Genomic DNA, 23,930 nt, shown 5'->3' on the forward strand with positions numbered 1-23,930 from the left:
GTAAAAAAATATATATATGTGTAGTCTATAATTTGCCAAAACATTAGGTATGAAAATGAATGTGGATGTGGATGTGGATGGATGTTATAGTTTAAAATTAAAATGACCAATTATTTTTGTTCTTTTCATTTGGTTGTGTTCTGTTGTACCGTGTAGCGCGCTTCTATTATTTTGACGATCCCATTCTAGCCAGTAGTAGGCTTAACAACAAAGACACTGTGGTGTTTAATTCAAACCAGTTCAACAGCTCCACAAATTACATCCACCAAAATGGTCGCATAGTTGAGTTACCGCATTTCTTACACCGCTCCAACATAAACTGGATATTGTAACAGTCGTGAAAGGGGATTTAGTGCGGGAGCATTATATTAGGATGCATACATTTTCACTAGCGTACCTCACATTTTGTCAGAAGAGTGTAGTTGTGGTAGAATACAGTATGTATGTGTATGAGTGTAAACCTGTTTATGTGGTACCTAAATGTGGTATATATGTGGTACCTAAATGGACCTAAATATGTGACCTGCAACATCAGAAGGGACAAAACCTTGGACTCACTTTCTGCCAATGAAAAGGGATAGTACAGTTTCTCTAGAGTCCGGCTGAAGAGGACTTTCGTGGATCAAGGTATCTGATGCCTCTTGGCATTAAAGAGTCCTCTAAAAAATTTAGAGGATGAGAGGGGTCATCCATACCGGTTTTTAGCTTCCCTCTCACCCTCTCCTGTCACTACCTCCACACTCTCCACTTTCATCCCCACCTCTGAGACTGCCTTGTCTGTTTGCACCACAAGTCCAAGTTGCACCGCACAAACACCACACAGCTAAGGAGATTATAATGGTCACTACAGACTAGATGAATACCCAAGGCAGCCTAGTGCACACATAAAAAGGACCCAGACCTCCTCAGAAAGTGTTTGCTCTGTCTTGTCCTATAGTGGGCCTCAGCGTTGTCTGACTAGTCCATTCTGGAGCTGAACATTTCCTCTTCCTCTCCCATATGGTGAAAAGGGGTGGGGTGTCAGCAAGAATGAGGAGCATTGTCAGAGTGAAGAGGCCGAACAAGCTGCTGAAGAAAGAAATGCAAGCACTAACAAGCAAACCAGTTTTTCAACTGAGAAAACCTCCACCTATGAACACAGATGATAAAGGTTGAGAGTGCATATGTCTGTGAAGATTCTCAGTCACCAAAGTTGAGGCTTTATTTAAAAATGGTGAAACATTCTCAAGAAAACTCTTGTTTTCAAGTGCAGTTGCCTTTTATTTATTTAAGGATTGTAGACACCCGGTCAAAAGTTTCTTAGGCTGGTACAAGAGCAATCACCTCCATCTCCATATCAAAAAAAATCAAACTGACTTTAAGCATTGATTATAGATTATGATCCAACTGGTCAGGTTCCTAAATATGGCAAAGACAGCCAAACTGAGCTCAAAGAAAAGCTCAAGCATTGGTGCAAAGCTCAAAAACTTACACAAGAAACAGAAAGTACAAGTGGCCTATTTTCACACATAATAGCTTCATGCTTCAGAAGTCGTTACAGGGTCAGCAAGAGTGGGTACAGTGTGAGTGAGCAAGAAGGCAGTTACTATTTATTGGTTCAAAGGATGAGACACTGAAGAATGACCTAGCAAAACCACATCCACCAACGGACGGCAGTCTGACAGGTCTTTAGAAGTGAAAGAACTCTTGCTGCATTTCACAGTGACTACTGGTCAAACGAACGGGACTCATTATTCAGAAATAAAGTAAAGTGAACAGAGTAAACAGTTATCCTTAATTTGGAAATGTTTTTCATCAGCTCAGTAGACAATAGGATGCACCAGGAGCAAGCACAAACTCTGTCAAATCCAAGAATTACAAACTGGCCTAAGTTCTCCTTTTTTTTTATCATGAATAAGCAAGTGTCACACTAGCTCAAATCATCTATGTCAACTTTTAACACACAAACGCACACAAACAGAGACAAAACAGTCTTATCTGCTCACTTTGACGGCTTTAAGTTAGTAAAACCCATCTAAATCTATTAGCTAACTAGCTGAATACACTCTTGAACCAATGAGAAATGTATTGTGTACTAAAATATGTTGAGTTGGGTTGTTTTTTCAACAGTGTGCTGGCTTTCATGCAAATTTTCCAGGTAGAAAACCTGTATTCCCATTCTTCCCAACATCACATAAGCGCACACCTAGCGCTAACTTAGTAGATGCTAAATAAATAATAATAATACGTTTTATGATTCTAATTTGCTGATTAACCAACTACATGTGCACATCGTGTTTGTTCATTCTGTTTTATTTCTTCAATTTGGTTCAATTTGGCTTTAAATTAAAGGACCATTCAAACGGTGCAGTGAGTCGCCTACATTTCCCAGAATCCCTCGTCATTGTTTACTGGAGCCGAACCGTTGCTGCTGTCATTGTCAACTCAGCACGACTGTCCGGCCGTGTTTTAATATTAATAATGCAGCCTTTTCAGTATTTACTCCGTTTGTTCAAAACGAACTACATGTTTGGCTGAATCTACGCGGTTTACGGAGCAGAAAACGGGAACATGAAATGGAGATCACCCGGGCCAGACCGTCCTTGTTTGGAGAAATCGGTAAGTAGCTTACAGCTGGTGAGCAACACTGACTCAGGACGACAGTTTAAATGAAGTAAATGACTGGACAGGGTTGGTCGATCCACTGACTAGTTCTTATTAGCTCTCATTTCGTGGAGACTGCCTTCAAATGGCATGTAGCTACCAGCTAGGTTTAGCTAGCATCCTTCCTTAAAGTGGTTAATTTGAGAGCATGAGAGACTGTAAGCTCGTTAATGAGGCCAGCAGGAAGAGAAGTACATGTGATGCAACTGCATTGCTCCAGCAAATGTGACATGCTTTAAGATTTATGTTGCAGAACATCGAATGTATGAATAAAAACACACACCTTACCATGCACACTAACCCAAGAGTGTTGTCATAATGACCTGGATCAGACCTGTGTATGTACCTTTAGCGTTATTCTGCTTTCTGTCCTTCATATTGTAGTCACCACTGTCTCAGGTTTTCTTGCGTCCCCAGCTGCAGTGTCAAACAGGTCCTTCTGCATCCCATTACTACTGAAATCCAGTTCTTCGTCATTACCATAGTTTTGTTATACAATCTTTTTAAAACACGACTCTCATTTTGTGGCTGATGCTGAACAAAAGGCACATTCGGCTGTAGCTGCTCAATGGGGATGACAAATGTTCAGCAGAGGCTGTATGTCGTAAATCAACACATCACAATTATGAATAGAAGGGCTCAGTCTTGTTTTTGCTTCACATGTGTGCAGCTCATGGCCTCGGATTCTGGACAGACCGGTCAGCGGTGCATGAGGCTGCCGCTCACGGCAGAGCTCTCCAGCTGAAGCAGCTGATTGAGGAGGGCGCAGCAGTGAACATTGTTGCTGTGAACTCCATCACACCACTGCACGAGGCGTGCATACACGGGCAAACCCAATGCGTCAGACTGCTGCTGGACGCTGGTGCTCAGGTGAGTGGTTTCATTTCGTTGCGAGGGTCGAGCCGAGCTGGTGGCGTTCCTTGGTGGGAAGCGATCGATGTGCTGGCGACTGTGTGGCATTACAGTGGCTCTGTCCTACAGGTGGATGCTCGTAACATTGATGGCAGCACTCCACTGTGCGACGCCTGTGCGGCCGGAAGCCTGGAATGTGTCAAGTTATTGTTGGAGTATGGAGCAGCTGTTAATCCTCCACTGTTTACCTTCTCCCCCCTCCACGAGGCATGCATGGGAGGTGCGTGTTGCCATTCAGTGCATAACAATGTACAATACCTGTCCATCCGAGTGACTTTACTGCATGTCCAGACCTGGTTGCACACAGTAGTCAGGCCTACTATGTTAGTGCAGAAGTAATGTGCATAAAGTCTGTTATTAAGACAGAACCACCTTGACTTTATGACTCATATTGTAACCAGTTGAAAACCATTTAAAAGGTCTTGAACCGCAAGAGTTCAACACTTTGGATTTGAGCTCCTGACTGTTTATTTTAAAAACTTATCAAGTCAAGATGAAACAATAAAATAAAGTAAAACAGTTGTCTTGGAAAAACATTAGAATAACCTTAGTGTGAACGCTGTAATGGTCTGCAAGAAGAAAGTTTACGGTCTAAGAATGATGAAGCTACAAATTTGTGTAGCCACATTTAAGGAAACATGAGGAGGAACTACTAATATCACCACTGCTGCAGAGCATTTATGGCTCTAATAAACCGACCTAATGTTTGCGCGTCTTGTTTAACAGGTAATTCAGACTGCGTGCAGCTCATGATCGATCGAGGAGCTTTCATGGAAGCACACGACTGCCACTATGGGACCCCGCTGCATGTCGCCTGTGCCAGGCAACACTACGACTGCGCCAAAGTCCTCCTCAGTGCAGGTGGGTCAGTCCACGAATATGGCTGATCTGCCATTGTGACATTAGCAAAGTAGAAGTGTTTAAAACATCACTTTACAAGACCATCTTCAAATATTTACATTTAGTTTAAACAGCAGTGGACGCTTTTACATGTAATAAAACCTGATGCAGTAGTATATAATAAAGTCATGTGTGATATCTACTTTTACAATATTGTTTATCTCCCAGGCCGTCTACACTCTATAAAAGTGCTCTCAAATTATTCATTGAGAGCTAACTGCTGATTGCATTTTATCTGTCATTATTTGCCTATTTCCAATATTTTATTCCTTTATAACGGGATTATGACAATTTTGCATTTCCCGTCGAAGGGGCAAACGTGAACGCTGCCAAGATCCACGAGACGGCTCTCCATCATGCAGCCAAAGTAAAGAACACTGATTTGATCGACTTACTTGTGGAGTTTGGGGGTAATGTGTACGCCAGGGACAACATGAACAAAAAACCCATCCAGTACACCAGTCTGGGCTCTCCCTCTTACCTCTGCCTCGAGTTCTATGAGAGTAAGTGTGTTGGCATGACGTCTGCATCCTCTCTCTGTAGATGTATGAGAACACCAGTTAAATATAACTTCTGATCTTCCCTAGATACCCCCCTGAGTCTCCAGCAGATCAGCAGAGTGGCTGTGAGACGGACTCTCGGCAGAAGAGCATGTGAAGTCGTTTCCCAGCTCGACTTACCCACTCGCATCATAAGCTTTCTTTGCTACGTTCCACCTCCAGCCATAGAGATTTAGTCAAAGCATGACAAACTTGGAAGCAGCCCGTAGAAGGTTCAGTGCAGCTGGTCCTGTTTTTCATATGACAGGATATGACAAGTCTTAACACTGCCACACATTTCATTAGCTTAAGTACTCAGGCTGTTTACTTCATGCCGCGTTCATGCCGAAAATGACAAAAGTTACGAAACAGCCGAGCGAGGACTTGTTGTTTGTGACATCGTCGGTTTAAATTTTTAATAGTGAAACAAATGCATTTCATTGGCTGACACGTCAACGGAGCCGTTTTCAAGCGGGCTCGGCTTTGGTGTGCAGCACGCCCATCGCGTAGCAACAAGTGCAGAGCATAAGTTCTATTTTTCATATCACCAGCTTCCATTTCGAAAAAAAAAACAAAAATGAAATGTAGCTCATTGCTTTGATGTGGCTCACGAGAACTCGGCACATGCGAAGTTAAAGTGGCTCCTTTAGTTTGTTTGCTTCATTCAGAGAGTTTTGATCGTTAGAGAAAGCTAAAGGCAGACCTGAGACGTGTAGCATGAGTTTCCAACACATTCGGCGGAAACAGTCCATGATTATTATTATTAGTATTAAGTCCAATGTTCATGCCTTTTTACATGTGTTTTAGCACAACGACTACTGAGAAAAATATATTCACCAGCCACTCGTTTATTTTAACTTTGATGCTTGGCAGGTTGCGCGTAGCTTTGAAAAGAAAAACGACTGCTCATTTAATAGATCAAACAACGTGACTGTTAGAGGCCCTGCGCACCAATGGTTAAACTGACACAAGAGAAGTCTTTATTGTGACTGATTCAGATCCTCTTTCAGGACGGTGAGAGTGTGTGCAGACTGTTGGGCCCAGTTCCACCTTTCATGTCATTTTTAGAACATTTAGGAGTCTGGTGAGCTCACGTACTTTCCGGCACAGCTTCAACTTGAGCTGAGGTCGAATTACACACAATAACTGAACACATCTGCGTGGGTGTACACCACCTTAACAATTTATACTCTTGGAACCATTTGAGCCAGTGTTACTATGAGAACATAGTGTATCTGTTGCTTCCTGGAGCTTGAAATATCAGTACACGGGCTTGGCTTGCACACCAATACTACGTACAAAAGCTTCACCGTAGGAACCGGCACTACTTTATTGAACCTTGCAGAAACATGTAGTGTGTTTACTAGGATTATATCAATGTATGTATTTGTATATATATTCTGTAACTATTTATTTTGAATGTAAATTTGTAAATAATCCAAATGGTTCTACCTCTGTTACGTTTCTATAAATAAATAGACCACTACAGACTATTTTAAACATGACATGGAGGTGTGTGTTCTATTTGGGGCATTACATTTCAAAAAATTTTCTTTTTTGTTTGTTTATTTCTCCAAAAGACAGCACTTGGCAGAATTTGTCAAATGCATTGACGCTGTTTCTAAAACTGCTTGAAATAAATAGACACGGGCCTAAAACGAGATCCACACATGAATCAATAAATCATCTAAATTTAAATATAGTGTCCTTCCTTGGAAACCAGGACTGTAAAACTGTGTTTCAGAAAAAAATACATGTATCTGGGCTCCCACAACAATATCTCACTCTCAGTTTACAGGAAGTATTTTTATTTATTTATTTTTGAGCTAAAGCTGTGAATGAACCGGTTTAAAACGAGTTCCAGTGAATGTGATGGTCTTTAAAAGTGCGCACTTGTCTAGACAACAGTCCTTTGAGATGTCCTTTGTCAGGCAGTTGGACAAATGGCGATAACTGAAAACCACCGAAAACCACGAAAGACGTCCCTGTTACACTTGTCTAGAGATACCATGGAAGTCCTTCGGAAAGGAAAACAACCTCATGGAAGATTAGATAAACGCAACCTGCGCCCATGGCCTGACATGAGATGGGGACCCGCCTACACTCAGGCAATAAAAGCATTTATTCCACCTGAACAGCACAAAAACATGACTGAACATGGGCTTCTGTCTCAAAGTTCAACAAGCATCAGGTCTACAGTTTCTGACATTGATTGTTAATATTATGTGGTCAGAAAGTGTTGCATCGCAAAATGTGGTGTCACAGATAAAAATCTGAAGTGTGTTTTCCGCAGTAGTCAGCTTAAACAGTCTCTGAAAGTATCAGTACATATAGGTACGTAAAAAAAAAAAAAAAAAAAAATTCATTATTGGGACATAGACTTTATGGATGTCAACATTTACTGAATTCAAATTTAACAAACGATTGAACATTTCTTTGCTGGTCGTCTGGATCCTGAGTGTGTGACAACCGTCCTTGTGATGTTAGCAAATGACTGAGTAAACAGGAAGTGTTGAAATAATGTCAAAAGAAATTTCATAAAATGTGCAAGTATGAATCAAACGAGTGTGGTAACTACACACTTGTCCTTTCAGTGAGCGTTCTCAGCTGTAGCTTCTACAACTCAGTTGCTAGCTTTGCTGAAGAATGAGCGGAGGCCTATTTCTTGTCCCACCGGTCGGACCACAATAACCCGAAACACAGGTTCCTACTGAGCAATGAGGCCGTGCTCTTCACTTTCAGGCACATTTAGCGGAACAAATATTAAGTTGTTGCTACAAATTTAAAATGTATTTTAAGATAATTTTGTTGTCATGTTTCTGACAGAAGTCTTGGCTTAGCTTTCGTTGTGTCTTGAACATCTAAAATGTTCTCCAAAAATAGTAAGCTAGTACTTAACACCAGAAACTGATATGTTCTTACGGTGGTGTAGCTCTAATTGAAATTACGCCAAGAAGCTACATGACAGCAAGCCAAGCTTTGGCTCCTTATTTCTCTACCTATTAATTCACATCTCTAAAGATTTTAAAAGATAGTATCTGTTAGCAGCACCTACAGTGGAGAAGTTGTTTGCGCTACAGCGGCCATTTGCTTGAATATTGAGATAACAGAAAGGCTCCACAGTGAGGGATTAACTGGTGAAGAAGAAAGCAGTCACATTCTTTGGAGGTAGTCCAAATCTAAAACATTTTCACTTCCCCCCAGCTCGTCATTTAATCCTACCTGAACCACAACAGCTGTCGCCTGCAGGAGAAGCAGGTGTTGGAGTATTCGTTTTTTTCTCCCTCAGGAGATCCACTGAGCCACTGATGAACAATAAGAACGAGAGTCAAACAACCGACCTAAGGTGGGCATACCTATTGGTTTTACATACTTCATAACTTCTCCAGAAGACTGAATGGATACCCAACATTTATAAATTACACATCCAACGGTCTCTTACTAAATTTTGAGATGGATAGTTTCAGTTTGTTTGTGGTGAAGCTGGTGATACTAGCGGTTCATCACCCGCTATAAATACTGTGGGTTCAGCAGTGTTGACATGTTGCGAGGGGTCCCTGTGGTTATTAGTGGAAGTTAGTGGTATGCTGCTAGAGCTGTGGCAGCATGTCAGGCAACATGAACACGCAGAGAACTACGGCCACTTATACGGTTACTCCGCATTCAAAAGCCAGATGGACTTATTGGAGTTTTCATGGAGATGTTTCACCACTCAACCAAGTGGCTTCTTCAAACGAGTCCAGTTGCAGTTGTTTTGTGTCACTGAGTGAATGAGTCAAGTCAAACTGTCCAGAGAGATAAGAGCTACATAGTGGACCAAAAGAGGAAGTCTTGTGAGGTTTAAGCCTCTTCGCGACAGCGTGTTCAGAAGGTACTTCTTCTTCTTATAGCGATGGTACCAACACTTCTCTATTACTGAGGAAGCTGCTGTCATTTTCTTTCTTCATTTTACTTCATAAACATACATGTAATAAAGTCAAGTGAATCTCCTTTACTCATCTGGAATTAAAGTCATTGTGACATATGAAGCAAGCAACAGGTATAACAACAGATATTCAGCTCGTTTATGAAAATTTTCTAAACAGAATAAATGGCCAGAAATCGAGTTGGTATTTCAAACAGAAACTCCAATAAAGGCATTTTTTGAAGTTTTTACAATTGTTAAATCTTGAACTTAATATTTACAGGACATTATTTTTGAACGCTGTGTGAGAAGAAGCTCATTTCTGGGTTCTCTACAGACTCTGTTTGCTTTTCATGTGTTGCAACACACTTGTTGCAACACCAGGTATCAACCAGCTCAGTCAACAATAAAAGGAAGTGACTGAGAGGCCAAAGTACAACTAACAGGTTGTTAGTGTGTGTTGCAATTAAAAAAAAAAAAAACACAATCTCACGGTCAGACACACTTGGGAGGATTCAAGTACAAAGCTAAAAGTTTTATTTTTTTTTGCAATTAACGCATTTCTACTGAATACATTTATATTCACTTTTTTTTTTTTCCTAGGAAATGTTCTCATTTTATCTGCGGTCAATGTTCAAGTTGAAGATTACCATCTTCTCATTATCCTTTATCTAAGCTCAAAACATCTTTAGTGTGTGTCACCCACCATCTTTCTGTAGACAGCAGAGACACTACACTACGTGTTTCTTGATCCCTTATCTTCACGAGATAGCACAACGGACAGCTTCACACATGACGTCTATGATATAGCTGTCGATGTACAGATTACAGCTCAACACTGAATGTTTTAACACATAAACCAGAGAGTGATACAAAAAGCTAAAGAGCTATAAAGCTGTTTTAACTTGCTTCATACCAAAGAAAAATCTAGTTCCACACACATTTAGCAGATGTAAACACTTATATCAGTCATAATGGCACACATCACTTTCATCGTAAACTAATTACATGATTTAAAGACTTGACAGACATTTGGACGGAAATGGAATGGGTTTTCAGTGCAGCCGCAGAAACAAAAAGCGACAGAGCTAGAACAGCAGAGGAGAACGTGTTCAAAGACACACATGATCAAACAGGATACATGTTGAGCACTCATGTCTGTCCGAGAGGAAACATGACTCAAGATCTACACTCCAGTTTCCTTCCTCTTTACTGATTCTTGTAACCTCTGGTCCAGTCTGGTTTTGGACAGTGTCTGAGGCCTGAGTTTAGGGCCAGAGACAGGGGGACAGTTCTCATCTGGCTCTTCATCACAGACGGAGGAGCGACGCTTCGCTGGGATGGAGTCCACCTGTTGAACTCTAGCTGGAGCCCCCTGCTGTTGAGTGATGGCGGTGCGGAGGCAGTTGAGCCACTGCTGCTTGTGGTAGACGTCGCTGACGTGCAGGGTGTGGGACTGGCCGTGGGAGGGGTCCAGCGAACGCACACGGAAAACATTCTTAGCTAGAAAGGCACAAAGAGGGAAAGGGAACTGTCAGGAATGATAAAAGGCTGCACAATCTAGAAATACGCTTCTTAATGACACTTCCTGGACACGTGCCTTCAGGATTGTACAGCAATAATCCTAAATCCGCTAACCCACCATAAATGTATAGTGGATTAGCTGTAGATATATTCTCAAAAAAGTTTTTATTTGAATTCCTCTTTCAGCACAAGAGATTTACTTGCCAGTAAAGCAAAGGGAAGGGGGTAGCTTAGAGTGAATTATGACAAGACTCAGCATGTCGACGTGCTCTATAGAGCATTTTAGTGTCTTAACTATTGTGGTTTTACAGCCTGTATCTTTACACAGTTAGTAGTTCACAAGCTTAGTGCTCCCATAAGCACTGTTGTCAGTAGCATTCGGCAAAAAATAATCTCACTGTGCAGTAACCATGCAGTAGTTTACAACTAGCTGGAGATCACAATGTACATTTAGAATCTCAAAGGGGTTCGATGTTTGCAACAGTGAGACCAAACCAGAAGTAAAATAAGTTGTACATTGGGCTGACATGTGCTAAATCAACAGAAAAATGTGATAATGTTGGTTTGTCTGTTTGTCAATAAGTGCCTGCTTGCTAACGCTTTCATCTTAAAATCTTTCACGAGTCACTATATCGTGCAACAGTGTTGTGTTTACAGCGAGTGCCAAAACATGTTGTTTCTTAAATGGCCACTTGAGTCTGGTCTCAAAAGTGAGTTAATCCCCATAGACAACGAGTTAAAGCCTGTTTTTGTCACTGAGGCTCATTTTCCTCCTTCTGTAAAGGGTTGAATTTCTTATTTTTACGCCTACTCCCTGAGTCTCCGCCTCTACCCCACCCATGCTTCACCCCTTTGACCAGTTTTGTTGATAATGAGGATGACAATGGCCAGAACCACCAAAATGAGCTTCAAAACTGGCTTATAACACGGAGTTCGTTCCATCTTTACATTCAGTCCATATCCCCACGTGACCCGTCTTCACTGTTGATATATATCATGTGAAAAGATCTTTACCTTAAGTTTTCCTACTTTCATAAAAGTACAAATACACCACAGCTGCAGTAACAGGAGCAAATACACGCCCATGTCAGGGAAATTTAATTGCCGCTTGCTGTGCTGTGTTTACTTTGGTCGGGCCACTCTGTGCAATGGCACATCTAATGTTGGAGCAAACATCAGCTGCGCAAGCTTTGTTGTACTTCATTATCCCTCCCACGCACGGCTCTGACTACTTGAAAAAAAGGCAACTGCAATTATATTAACTTCCACATGAAGGCAGCAAGAACGTCTGCAGTTTTAATCACACAATCTGTTGATTCTTTTAATCATTTATACATAAATATGTAAGTCACTGAACAGTCTCATCTGTAACATCTTTAATACGGTGTCACGAACGGTAGGAAACCAAAATGATTTCCTGTTTGTATTGACTTAAAAAATAGGAGACTAAATAAATGAGACAATCTGTGAATTAATGGGTGGAACTAACCCCAGAGAAAATGACACAGCAATAATGAGCCACTGCAGACGTTTATCCAGCAGGTGAAGCACGACGTGACTCGACTTACCTTTCTCTCCGCTGGTGAAAGCCCCTCTGAAGGACCCCCCCATGCGGATCTCTCCGTCTTGCAGGTCCTCCAGAGCCAGGTCCCGGACCGGGATTGGCTGTCGATACACCTGGAAGCAGCTCCTGTCGTTACGCGTCACCGGTCGGGTCAGAACCAGCAGCTCAGAGAACAGGAACACGTGCAGCCTCTGAAACATGTGAAACAACAGCAAGAGAGTGTAGATTAAAAACGAGCTGCGCGAAGATAAAAAAAATAGGGAGAATAAATAATAATAAGAATAAAAATAAGGAGAAAAAATAATGATTCTCACCGAGCCACTCTTGTGCCTCAGCTCGCCGTGACATAGTAGGATCTTACAGTTATCAATGAGGGGGTCACGCTGCTTGTCATCCAGAAACTCCAGTTTGTCGATGTAATACTGGCACTCAGACTCCCCTTTCCTCACATCAATATCAGCCAGGACCTCCTGGATTATAACGACCTGGATCGTAACACAAATGAGTAAGTGAAATGTGCTGTGAATTCAAGGTGTATTAAACTGAATGAATTCACGTTCTCCGCGTCGGCCACGTGACGAGCATAACGTACAGCCCTCTCCAGACTGGTGACATCTGGGTGATCGGGAGGAGTGTGTTTGAGAATCTCTCGCAGCAGCAGCGGGTATTTCACCAGGCGCGAGCGCGGGATGTCGAGGAAGCTCCACAGGTCCAGCTTCCTGCTGAAGGGCGACTCCAGACAGCGCTGCAGGAAGTCCTGCACCCGCCTGTCCTGCTTCTTCTGGTCCAGCAGGGCTTTGGCTGCAAGCTGGTTGCTGCAGTAGTTTCTGTAAGCGTTCAGGCCGGGCAGCTGAGGAGATGAGGAGATGTGTGCACGGTTTTAAAAACAGAGGAAAATTCTCAGATTCGTCAAACAAACGAGATTTCTTAAATACTCGCTCAACGGCCATGAGACGTTTCTGTGTGTGATTTTGTCCTGCGAATATAATGAACTATAAGTGGGATGGAATATTTGACTATTAGTGAACTATGTGTAATCCTGTAAAAATAGTATCTGCATGTGGTTTACTAACAATGTGATAATATTGGCGTGTGGAGAGTAGTCATGCAGAGTTAACTTTTTTACTCAGTAATAATCAATGACATTACTGTGTTTAAATGTTGAGAGCTGTGTGTGTCGCTGTGATATCTATTATCAGGCCGTAGATAAATTAATAAATAATCTTGGTGTGTGAGACTAATCATTTTCCACCATGTTACCATGTGCGCACACAACAAACAATAGTATTCATTGTTCTTCACAATATCCTACCATATCCCAAATGATTTGCATTTTATTTGCGTACAGAGCACCTGGTATATTAATACCAGGTCTGAACAAAGACGCCGTTTTCCTCTGCACGACATCGACATCTCAGCACACGTCTGTTTGCTGCTGGTCGAACACGTACCCAGTCTATTACTATCTGTCCGATCTGACTGATTGTTCCGTCGGAGCCAGTTCCCTCCATCAGCTTCATCAGTAAATCTACAGATTAAAAAAAGATTTAAAAAAACAGACACGTGGTCAGATGCACTCGTAAGAAAAGAGAAAGAGGAATTAATAAAGAAATGATTTATCGACAGCTCACCCTCGTGTAAGGGGATGTAGGCATCCAGGTCGCCGAAAATGTGAGCCAGTTCCTCCTCCGTCATGATGGAGAGCTTGAGCATCGGGTCATGGTACGCCTAGATGCGAGAAGAGCAGGAGCAAACAAACGTTGATTAAAGGAGGATACATGTTTGAGTTCTATTTAATTGAAATTGAATTTTTTCTGACCTTTCGTGCGAGTTGAAGATCTTCGATTAGATCCTGCTCTCCTCTGTAAAGTTCATGGATTGCCTGGGGAGTAAAAGTGAAGCACAAGAGAAACCAGCATGAGGTCACTTTATTCTGCTCTGTGCGTTGTTAAGATTCTGCTCTTTACTTCGGAACAACCGAGCTGCACAACCTCTTGTCTCTTGATCTCTTTGGTGGAGAACGTGCTCTTCTGATGGACGTCCAGCGTCTCCGACCACAGCGTGCTGTTCCTGCGTTTAGTGGGAGTCGGCCTGCTGGATTTCAGGGACATCCCCGGTGACTTGGAATCGCTACGCGATGACATCGACTGGAGAAAAAAAAACATACATTTAAACACAAATTCAACGTATGTGTTGGTCAGGCTTCACAACAGCACAGCTTTACCTGGATGGTCTGGCCGAAGCGCCGCACAGCTCCGTTCTTTGAAGGAGACATCAGATTGACGAGGGATGAGACTTTGGCCAGTGGTCGGACACGTTTGTTACTGGGTTCCTGTAAAATAGAACAAACGTTCTTCATTTGGGCTCTAATGGACAATACTGTGTCTCCAGCACAGTTCCTACACTGTAGAAACACATTCAACACATTTAACCAGGAAAACATTCTAGTGATGTGAATGAACCTTTGTCATAACACAGACTTTGGGAAACATTTTAAGTTTAATATTGAATATGTGGTTCTATAAAGACATAACTGTTGAGCCTAAAGTGAAAGAACCCCAATGTTAAAGGTCTTAGTGATCATCTGACCTTTAAGACCGGCAATGAATGTTTCTTGACGATATTTTCTCTCTTCGAATATTTTAGGTTGTTTCACTTGAGCAAAAGCTCCCAGCTCACATTTATCCTTTGGTTTCCATGCTGCTACTGCTTTCTTTGAAACCCACGACAGTTTTCAGTGGGATTTAAATTTAAATCTGAGATTTAAAAAGGAACCAAGCTTTGACTGACTGGCTGGAAGCTCAGATGATTACCAAGCTTCAGTTTAAACACGGGGAAAAAACACATTTACTTTTTGTGCTTTTAAAGAATCCAAGAGGCCAGTTACACGGTGAAGTATCCTAGTTCCTGGAGAAGGAAAAACACTGATAGTAGGATGAACCCTATGATGCTTGAGTGTTGGGATGGTGGCGTTGTTCTCGTTCCAGTCCAGTCTCATGTCTCCATACATGTATCCAAATTATTTTGCATAATCAAATGGGCCTTTGTGTACTTTTAGGTCAGAGTACAGCAACAAGTTAAGGCATAAGGGCCTTATTTGTTTTGTCCCTACAGTGCAGTCTGTCCTGAGGCAGTTGTTCGTGCATTAACCAGGACTTTCTTTTGGAGAAACACTGGACCCCCCCTCCCACTTCTTCCGTGTACAGTCAGACTTGTTGTACTTGGCATATGCATGCAACAGTGTTTCCTGGAAATGTCCGGAAAATGTTTTTTAAATGATGAAATCATTTATTTTTTTTGCCTTTGAGAACATTCATTTATCTTATTGTGCTGCACTTATGACAGGTTAGATAGGATTTATACCATATTTATCCCAAAGCCTAACTGCATCTTGCAACTGTTCAGTAGTTCTGTATATAATAGAAATTAATTAGATTATTAAATGCATTAACAAAGACAAGGCCGAATCACCAAAACAGATTACAGTTTCATTACTAGATTACTTTACTCAACTCACACAAAATGTACTTTTTTAAAAAAATTGTCAACATCTGAAAACCTTTAATTCGTAAAGATTGACACACTCATCAGAACTGGATAGTTTTTACTGCAGCTTTGTTTTACTATCCTATCTAATGTTGTGATATTGTAATTCCTTCATGATGTTTCATCTGTTTTATAGGAAATTAAAAGAAACCCCTCCAGTTATGACTGAAGATCTCTCCCTGTTTATTCTTGTCTTAGCTGATGGACAACGGGGCTGTCGTCATTATTTCCTTAGACACATGCTGGACGTGCCAGTTTAAGGGATAGTAGGATTATCCTGAGTCATGCCGAGGGATTAAGGTTTGCTGTGTTCCTTTCAAGGGTGCTCACTGGACGTGAGCTGCCCGGGCTCTCACCTTGAGGTCGAAGCTGGCCAGACTGACGGTGTCATCGTCCTTCTCTTTGCGCTTTCTCTTCTGTAGCAACATAACGAAACAAATGTTTGTTGCAAGCCAATGACACAAATACAGCAACTTGTACCAATGTGACGATCACAGCCTGAAACCTATGACACTATGGGGTTTATTAGAGAACATAGGAGTCACATGTGTGGCTCATGACGGCCACAGATCACAAAGAGATGATTGTATGAGGACATGATCAGTGCAGTGTTGTGTTTTCAACTCACTAGACTGAAGTCCCACGGAGTCCCTGGAGTGAGGAAGGTGAAGGAGCTGCCTCTCTGTAGTGGAGGTCTACAGGAAATGAGACAAATCAGTTTCAGCTTTGCACCACCAGTTGTTTATATATACATGGCGGCAGCTTGTTGTATTCTAGTCTGCTAATTTAGTCTGGTGGTCAGTGAAATTTATTCAAAAGAAGAAGGCATGCAGACATTTAATCTCTCCTTTATCCTTTTACTCCCATCATATCTAGATGAAGTACAAACTGTTGGTAAAATGGGGGGCGTTTTCATGACACGTTTCTTCCCATCACTGTTATATTTCAAATGCAGCGGGATGACTGAGGGATGTTAATATTTAAAACCATATAAGGAGATGCACTGTCCTGCGAAGCTGCAGGAAAAAAAGTTGACCATGGTGTCAAAACAATGAAGCTACAGAGTGTATTGACACCCAGAGGGTGTTGTCAAGGCCAAGGTCAGCCGCACACACTGCAACACAACCGACTCCTTGTGCTCATGATGCGAAGGAGTACAAGTTGTTCTGCTCAAGTAGCATTTTATTCTGCAAGCGTAAGATGCAATTTTTTCCAACAGCTTTAATTGAGTAACAACTAGAACAAAAGTATGAAATATTCCTCCAATTCTTGGCGCTGTAATTCTTAGCCATTACATTCTGGACACACAAATATCCTTTTTTTTTTCATCCATATCTGCATCTTAAACCAATGAGCTATCTTTAGGGGACAAGGATTAATAACTTTGATAATTAATGATAATAATTTTGTGTGTGTCTGTGTTGCTACACAGTGTTTACCATATTTTTATTACCAAGAAAAAATACGGAAATCTACTGTCATAGTAGATTGTCCATACATGGTAGACTGTCATACACATATATTGTTAATACATTGTACATAGACTGTATATAAAAATGTATAAAGGTAAAGCTATAGTGAGTGTATACTGTGTAGTGACAGGTTTAGTACACAGCTTAATTGCCTAGAGTGACATCTTGTCTTCCTCATCGCAACATAAAAGAAGTGAAAACCACATACCACACTCACAAGATCAAATGTATCACTGTATCTAACTTTCACTATCACACCACACTCGCAGGTTTCCGAGGTGCACTTGAAGGCAGCATCTGCCAGTTATAACGTCAGCCCTGCCCGTCACAGTCCACGAAGCAGGTACGCAATTGTAATAAAGTGGACATTATAGTTGCATTACATTTGCATTTGTTCAGAGGTATTGTCAAGCAACACATTATTTTGTTATTGTTCCACGTGTACGTACTTTTTGGAGTTGTTTCTCCTCAGTGTTCGTGGAGAAGGCTCCGCTGCGCTGATAATACTGGTAGTAGATGTCCGCGATGGGATCCTGCGAAGCTTCTTCTTCTTGTTTACCACCGCCATTCCGCCAACTTCTTCGCTTTCCTCCATTTTGAGACGGGCTTTGTGTCGAAAAATTGTTAAACCGATATGCAGTAGTAACTTAGGAAAAAAAAATAAGCTAGGGGTATTAAAATTGTCTCGATGTGTACAAAGAAAACAGGAGGCCGATGACAACAGAACACACACCACGGCGGAAGTTTGAATATGGCGGATTCTTGGAAATGGACCAATCAGGAGACAGCTTAAAGCTCCGCCCTCCACGATCACTGAGTGGGCGGGGCTAGTCAGAGAAAGGCCTTTGAAAGAAGAATGATGTTTCTAATAATGGAAACCAGCATGGTCTCAGAGAGTTACACGCTACTGGACTCTATTAAACCTTTATATATATCTACTCAGTGCTAAAAAAATAAATAAATAACTACAGATAATCACTTGGTTTTATTAAATACTTAATGGTGGAAGCACTGGATATTGAAATTAAGAAAAAGATAGATAAAAAGAAATACATCTGTAAAGAATTTTAATAATCAATAATTAACTATCAATAAATCAATATATATTATAAAAATGGAAAGCAGAATGTGTAGTTGGAGCGCTTAAAGAGAATTTAATGATGATCTGTTGGGTTTTAAATATAATCCTTCATGCAAGGTTTCTGGCAGCATGGTTTGTTGTGATGTGTATTCTGCAGACAGCACTGTAGTAGACAGAATAAAGAGTACAAAGCACTGGAGGACGCTTTTTTTTATTTCATTTACCTCGGGCCTCTTTTTATTTTGTCCTTTCTACTTTTCTATTCTTCTATTTTAATACTCTGGAGGATTAAAGAGGGAAAAATGATTTCCGCTGACAGAAATAATGTACTGTAACAGAAGTATCTAAACCGTCTCATTTGAATACACAACTTTGTAAAGGATGAAATTTTAGAATTTTTCTTATGACCATACCAATATTAGATCAGATTTATTTTACCGAACTGAAAAGTCTGTATAGACAATATTGGCCTCCAACTTCAGGCTTTAGATCATTTTATGAGAAGACTAATGGTACGTGATAAACAATCATTTTACCTCCATATAAGACTCAAGATTAGATTATATAGGCACACAGTGATGGCCTGTTTGACCCTCCCCCATAGGACGATCTGACCATCGATCACACATGACGTGATGAGATCCTTGGGTCCTAAGACTCCGTCCTTCATGAGCACATCATCACCTCAGCATTTTAATCAACATGCATGTCAGTGCCATGATCTATGAAGCCTGACATCACTGCTGTTCTTTAAGTCAGGATGAGGAGGAGATTTGAAATGGCTCTTTGTGAACAGGAGGACACGCACTGTTCCCTCAGACTCATGACTCACACTTTGTGAGATGAATCCACAGTTATAAATATATAGAAAGATGACTAATACTAATTATTTATACAAAAACAAGCTGTCCTGTGGGATGATGTACATCTCACTCTGTGGAATTTGGGTTAAAAGCAGATTATTCTTCACTGGACGCTTAACTGCCCGATGCTCACTCTGCGTTTCGTTTTCTTTTTAAGTTTTATGTGACTTAACTGAATTTCTGTTTACATTCGTATGTAATATATTCCCAACATGTCACCAGTGTTTTTCGCTGATTTCAAAGGAAGCCTTGAGTTTACCTGGAACCTGATGAGATAATGCAGTCAGCTCTCCGACAAATGAAGGTACAAACACACTGAAAGATAGGAGAAATGCAGCTTTTCCGTGCTTTATTGTGGTCAAAAGTCTCTTACACAGGAACAAGTTCTGTTACATTTATTATGGGCACATCAAAAGCTTAAATATAATAAAGTATTTCTCATCATCACATTTTTAGTTGTACTCACTCAGAACAAGTTACTGAGCACAAATTTTGATAACTCATTGCATTTGCATTCAGATGACAAGAATACCTTATAAACAAAATAATAGAGCAACATTTTGTTTTCTATGAATCTCAACTGTGAGACTCATGGAAACAGAATATATAGATGAATAAAGAACTATTCTTAGAAATATATGTTTGAGAAGAAACACAAAGATACAGAGAGGGAAACAGACATAACGAGAAGCAGAAGCGGCATCTGGGACGTGTTAGTGAACGAAGCGGGAGCGTACAGTAATTTATACAAATGTGACCTACTTTTAGGCATTGTATTTCAGCTTATTCATGTACAGAGTCTGTACATGCTGATGGCCCACCTCCCAGAACACTGATTTCATATGGTGCTAGAGACTGGGTACAAACATCTACGTCACCAGTTGAAATCAGTTTCTGAGTGCAGTTCTTTACTCAACAAGTCCTCTGATTGTTGTTGTTCTAAAACCTGCTGTGCGACACATACTGGATACAGAAACAGAGATATATGTTATTGTGGCATATGGGCAGCATGCTTTTGTGCAGCTAAGCGGATGCAGAGCGTTGCTCCCCTCCCTGCTCGACAGGTTTTACACATGGACACCAGAGGGTGTGGTTACGTAGCAAGCCAGTCCACCGGCAGTGCAAGAAATTTAATATTAAACCTGGTGAAGTTCAAAAGGATATTTTTAGAGAGGCCGCGTCTGCAAGGCTCGGAGGAAACTCCCAGCGTCACCTCCACGCCATCTGGCTCAGCTGACCTTTGTTAGACACTAAAATAATCACATCAAACAGAAAAATCAGATCAGGTTTTGGTCAACATCCTCCTGTACAAATGAAAAATAAAGCAGTATTGTCATTTTGAATCAAGATGGTATTTAAACATTGATAATGGTGTTTTTAAATGAAACATTTATTATCGGGCGAACTTTTTCCTGATTTTATGAAGTGAGTTAGAAAAGAAGACTATTTTCAGTGTTGAATATGAAATTAAAGCCGTTAAGCTAGCTTAGCATAATGACTGATGCATGCAAACGATCAGCCTGGCTCCATTTAAAGTAAAACAAATCCACAAACAGTGGCATGTTGCATCTCATTTGTTTAATTCATATAAAAGCCAAAGAGTAAAAATGACTTTTATGGAGGCATGCAAGGTGTGGCTGCTACATGGTGAGAGCAATGCTGGTTTGACTGGTTATTTAATAGCAGCACCATGAACCACTTTGCCTGGCATAACAAACTGCACAACACACATTTAATTTTACTTACAGATATAACAAACAAGATATATCCGTTACCACTGGACAAAGTCAGGCTGTTTTCACATTTTCAACCTTTATGCTAAGCGAACATGAGCTAAGCTAACTGGCTATCAACAGAGAGAAACAACGAGCAATATCCAATGACTAGTTCCCCCAACACTTTGTTTTTGTGTGGATTAAACAGACTAGTATACAACTGGTAACTGCCACTGCCAAAAAGTAGCCACCAAATAAAAAAAAAATAAAAATAAAAGTATTTCATTGGACCACCTGGCAGCATTCATTGTGGCATTGTTTCATTAAGCTTCTGCAATGTCACAAGATTTATCTACAGCACATCCCAAAGATTCTCGATGGGGTTAAGGTCTGGACTCTGTGGAGGCCAATCCATGTGTAAAAATGATGTCTCACGCTCCCTGAATCACTGATTCACAATTTGAGTCCCATGTATCCTGATGTTGTTGTCTTAGAATATGCCTTTACCATCATGGAAGAAAAAATACATCGATGGAATAACTGAGTCATTGAGTATATCAAAGAATGAGGTCAGCTGACCTCAATCATTGGGTATAATGTTAGCACATGTTAGCACACATAGCACTACCCCCACAGACTGGTACAGTAGACATTATCTGCCTCTCTTCTTACCCTGATGCCCCATCACTCTGGGACAGGGTAAATCTGGTCTCATCAGACCACATGACCTTCTTCCACAGTCCAATCTTTATGCTCCCTAGCAAACTGAAGCCTTTTTACTGGTGGAAATGCTCTTACCTTCCCTTATTCTTTTATAGCCCTGAGTTCTGCTGTTGTTTTTTTCTTCTGTTTGATTTCTCCAAACTTTTAAGTGATCACAGATCACGATGGACGAGGATTTATTTCCGACCACATTTCTTCCTCAAAGACGATGGTTCCCCACTATCCTTCCAGTCTTTAATAATGTGTTGGATGGTTCTTAACCCTGTTTCTGCTTCAATTTCCTTAGATGTTTTCTCTGCTTTCTGCGTGCCAATGATTTAACCCTACAGACAAACATCTTTACCACAACCACAAGTTGTGTCTTTCAACATGGTTGTTTAAGAAACGAGAAGCTACTCATTGCATCAGTTCAGGTTAAATAACTTGTTGCCAGCTGAAAGATATTCTGGTCTAATCTAGTTATTAGAGACTCATACCTATTTGCTTAGTTAAATCCAGGTGGCATTCCTTTTTTTAATTATTAAGTCTTCATTTAGTGAGCTTTGGAGGTAAGACATCAATAGGAGCAGGGCTGCTTTTTTTTCTAATGCTAGCACATGCATGCTAAGCTAATTGTTTCCTGTCTGTAGCCCCAATCTTGTCATGCTTGCGTTTGCTTCCCAAAATGTTTAACTTTTCCTTTATTAGAAGGGGAAGAACACAACAAACTGAGTATTAGTTTCTGCAGTAGTAGCTTTTGTGACTCCATTCAAGTTTGTTTACTATTAAAAACATGGCGTTAAGGCATCTCTGCCATCTATCTCCACCATCTATAAATAACCAGTTCTGATACGGTTGAATAATCTTGTTTGAGCCTTAGAGCTGCTGACATAAAATATGTACCATAAAGGTATCAGGGAGGTCTAGCAGGTCGAACAATACTGCTTGCTACCCTAGGCGCTATGAGTCATGTTTGTTCCCAGATGACTTCACTTAAACAGGAGCTGAAAGGGGTTTGTCATGTGACACACAGTTCATCACGCTTCTTCCCCTTCCCTCCAATCTCACTGAATAAATGTATCAAAGAGCACGGACGCTAAGGTGCAGGAAAAGATAATGCCTGTTTTCATTCAAAGAAAGGATTAGTGACTGGGTGAGTTAAGAGGAAGGAAATGCCAATTCCATTCCAATTCCAATTCCGGCCTCCTCTGGGTTTAAATGGTTTGCATCACCAAACTGGACTGATGACAGAGCCACGGCAAAATGAGGGTCGGGGCCCCAGGTGGGGACAAAGACGTGGTGGTCATCAAATATCCATTGGGCCTCCAATATTTTTACCCATTGTCATAAACTTTGCACGCTTAAAGCAGAGGTGAGTCAGTCCATCATTACCGGGAAATACAGCGATGAGTGGGCGAAGGCTCTGCTTCACGTTCCCCTTAACTCCTCCTGGAGGTGGTGGCTTCCAGGCACTGCTTCACATGCTCATCAGATTGAAAGCATGCTTAAGTGAGTTCACACGTGGGGCATGCAGAGCTATTATCTTTAATGGCGGAAGGTATAACCCCAAGAATATGTGCAATCATGTGCTCGTGAGGCAGAGAGATGGAAGAGGGAGAAGACACGGAGGCTTGTTGACCCCACCAAAGGACATCTCATATTTAGTAATCTGAAGTAATGACTGATGAATTTGATGAGTTCGGAGCTCAGCGGCTGAGACACTTCAAGTAGAGCGTAAGGCCCTCATCATGAAAACCACGATTGATACCACTCAATCTGTCAGGAAGTAGTTAGCTTAGCTGGCCATTAAAGCAGTAAGGAATACTATAGATAAAAGTAAGCATAAAGTATCTGTTACAAATGTCAAGCCGACATTTTAGCAGTGCTCGTAGGCGGACTTGTTTTCTATAGACGGAGTCATAAATATCTCCAGGCTCAACTTCATATTTAGGTATGGGACTAATCTTCTCATAAAACTCTTGGCAAGATGGCGTATATTAAGCATTATTCCCAGAATGTCAGAACACTATGTTCAGACAGTGAGAGGGAAGTACAAGAGGAATCCGTGGTATATTGCTGGGATCAGAGACTTGATAGAAGACCGGATGGTGGAAACACAGCCCTAACTGGTGACTAAACGCTTAGGATGTGTGTCATGTGTCAAGACAGAAACTCTTGTGACAGATGAGTCAATGAAAACATTTCCTTGGCTTTTTAAAAAACACACAGCGGTGATCATTAATCACAAACACATCAGCATCTGGAATACGGAAATAAGTGTTGCTGCGTTTGACGTCGGAGGGTGACACTGAGACAGATAAGATTAGTCCAGACCTTTACTGCCTTTCCTGAGAACAGTGACTGTGCAAACGTTTGCAGGGAAAGCGTTCTGAAGCTATATATACCTGTGCCCATGTAGGGCAGTTTCCAGGTGTGGTCACCTGGCACTCACATTATGCAACATTCAGATAGGACAGACACACATATAACAGGATCTCTGAGTAGAAAGAAAGGATCGGCCTTGAAGTACAAATGATCGGACTCACCAAGCGGTTTCACATTCTT

The 23,930-nt window shown here is 41.1% G+C and overlaps 2 protein-coding genes across 2 annotated transcripts; one reads left to right on the top strand and one right to left on the bottom strand.

Moving 5' to 3' along the window:
- Nucleotides 1-107: 107 nt before the first annotated feature.
- On the top strand, nt 108-6,499 carry asb13b (ankyrin repeat and SOCS box containing 13b). The gene is made up of 6 exons (XM_047596084.1): nt 108-2,598; nt 3,314-3,513; nt 3,625-3,775; nt 4,282-4,416; nt 4,767-4,958; nt 5,043-6,499. Exons 1-6 carry the CDS (start codon nt 2,556-2,558, stop codon nt 5,189-5,191), a joined length of 870 nt encoding a protein of 289 aa, XP_047452040.1. The 5' UTR covers nt 108-2,555; the 3' UTR covers nt 5,192-6,499.
- Nucleotides 6,500-9,412: 2,913 nt separating this feature from the next.
- Nucleotides 9,413-17,930, bottom strand: LOC125015577 (neuroepithelial cell-transforming gene 1 protein-like). Its single transcript, XM_047597577.1, has 12 exons — nt 17,454-17,930; nt 16,161-16,227; nt 15,889-15,948; nt 14,211-14,318; nt 13,978-14,133; nt 13,806-13,868; nt 13,618-13,714; nt 13,438-13,514; nt 12,579-12,836; nt 12,301-12,471; nt 11,991-12,177; nt 9,413-10,401 (listed from the first exon to the last, which is right to left on the bottom strand). Exons 1-12 carry the CDS (start codon nt 17,597-17,599, stop codon nt 10,085-10,087), a joined length of 1,707 nt encoding a protein of 568 aa, XP_047453533.1. The 5' UTR covers nt 17,600-17,930; the 3' UTR covers nt 9,413-10,084.
- Between the last annotated feature and the right edge of the window lie 6,000 nt (nt 17,931-23,930).

Source organism: Mugil cephalus, chromosome 10 (assembly GCF_022458985.1).
Source record: "Mugil cephalus isolate CIBA_MC_2020 chromosome 10, CIBA_Mcephalus_1.1, whole genome shotgun sequence".
Classification (NCBI taxonomy): domain Eukaryota; kingdom Metazoa; phylum Chordata; class Actinopteri; order Mugiliformes; family Mugilidae; genus Mugil; species Mugil cephalus.

Excerpts from the sequence above, each read along its gene's own strand:
- asb13b (XM_047596084.1), top strand. The coding sequence starts at position 2,556 with ATGGAGATCACCCGGGCCAGACCGTCCTTGTTTGGAGAAATCG. Across the intron at positions 4,417-4,766 it reads CAAAGTCCTCCTCAGTGCAG|GGGCAAACGTGAACGCTGCC; the intron begins GTGGGTCAGTCC and ends TTCCCGTCGAAG. Across the intron at positions 4,959-5,042 it reads CTGCCTCGAGTTCTATGAGA|ATACCCCCCTGAGTCTCCAG; the intron begins GTAAGTGTGTTG and ends GATCTTCCCTAG.
- LOC125015577 (XM_047597577.1), bottom strand. The coding sequence starts at position 17,599 with ATGGAGGAAAGCGAAGAAGTTGGCGGAATGGCGGTGGTAAACAAGAAG. Across the intron at positions 13,715-13,805 it reads ATCTTCAACTCGCACGAAAG|GCGTACCATGACCCGATGCT; the intron begins GTCAGAAAAAAT and ends TCTCGCATCTAG. Across the intron at positions 12,837-13,437 it reads GACAGATAGTAATAGACTGG|CTGCCCGGCCTGAACGCTTA; the intron begins GTACGTGTTCGA and ends TCATCTCCTCAG.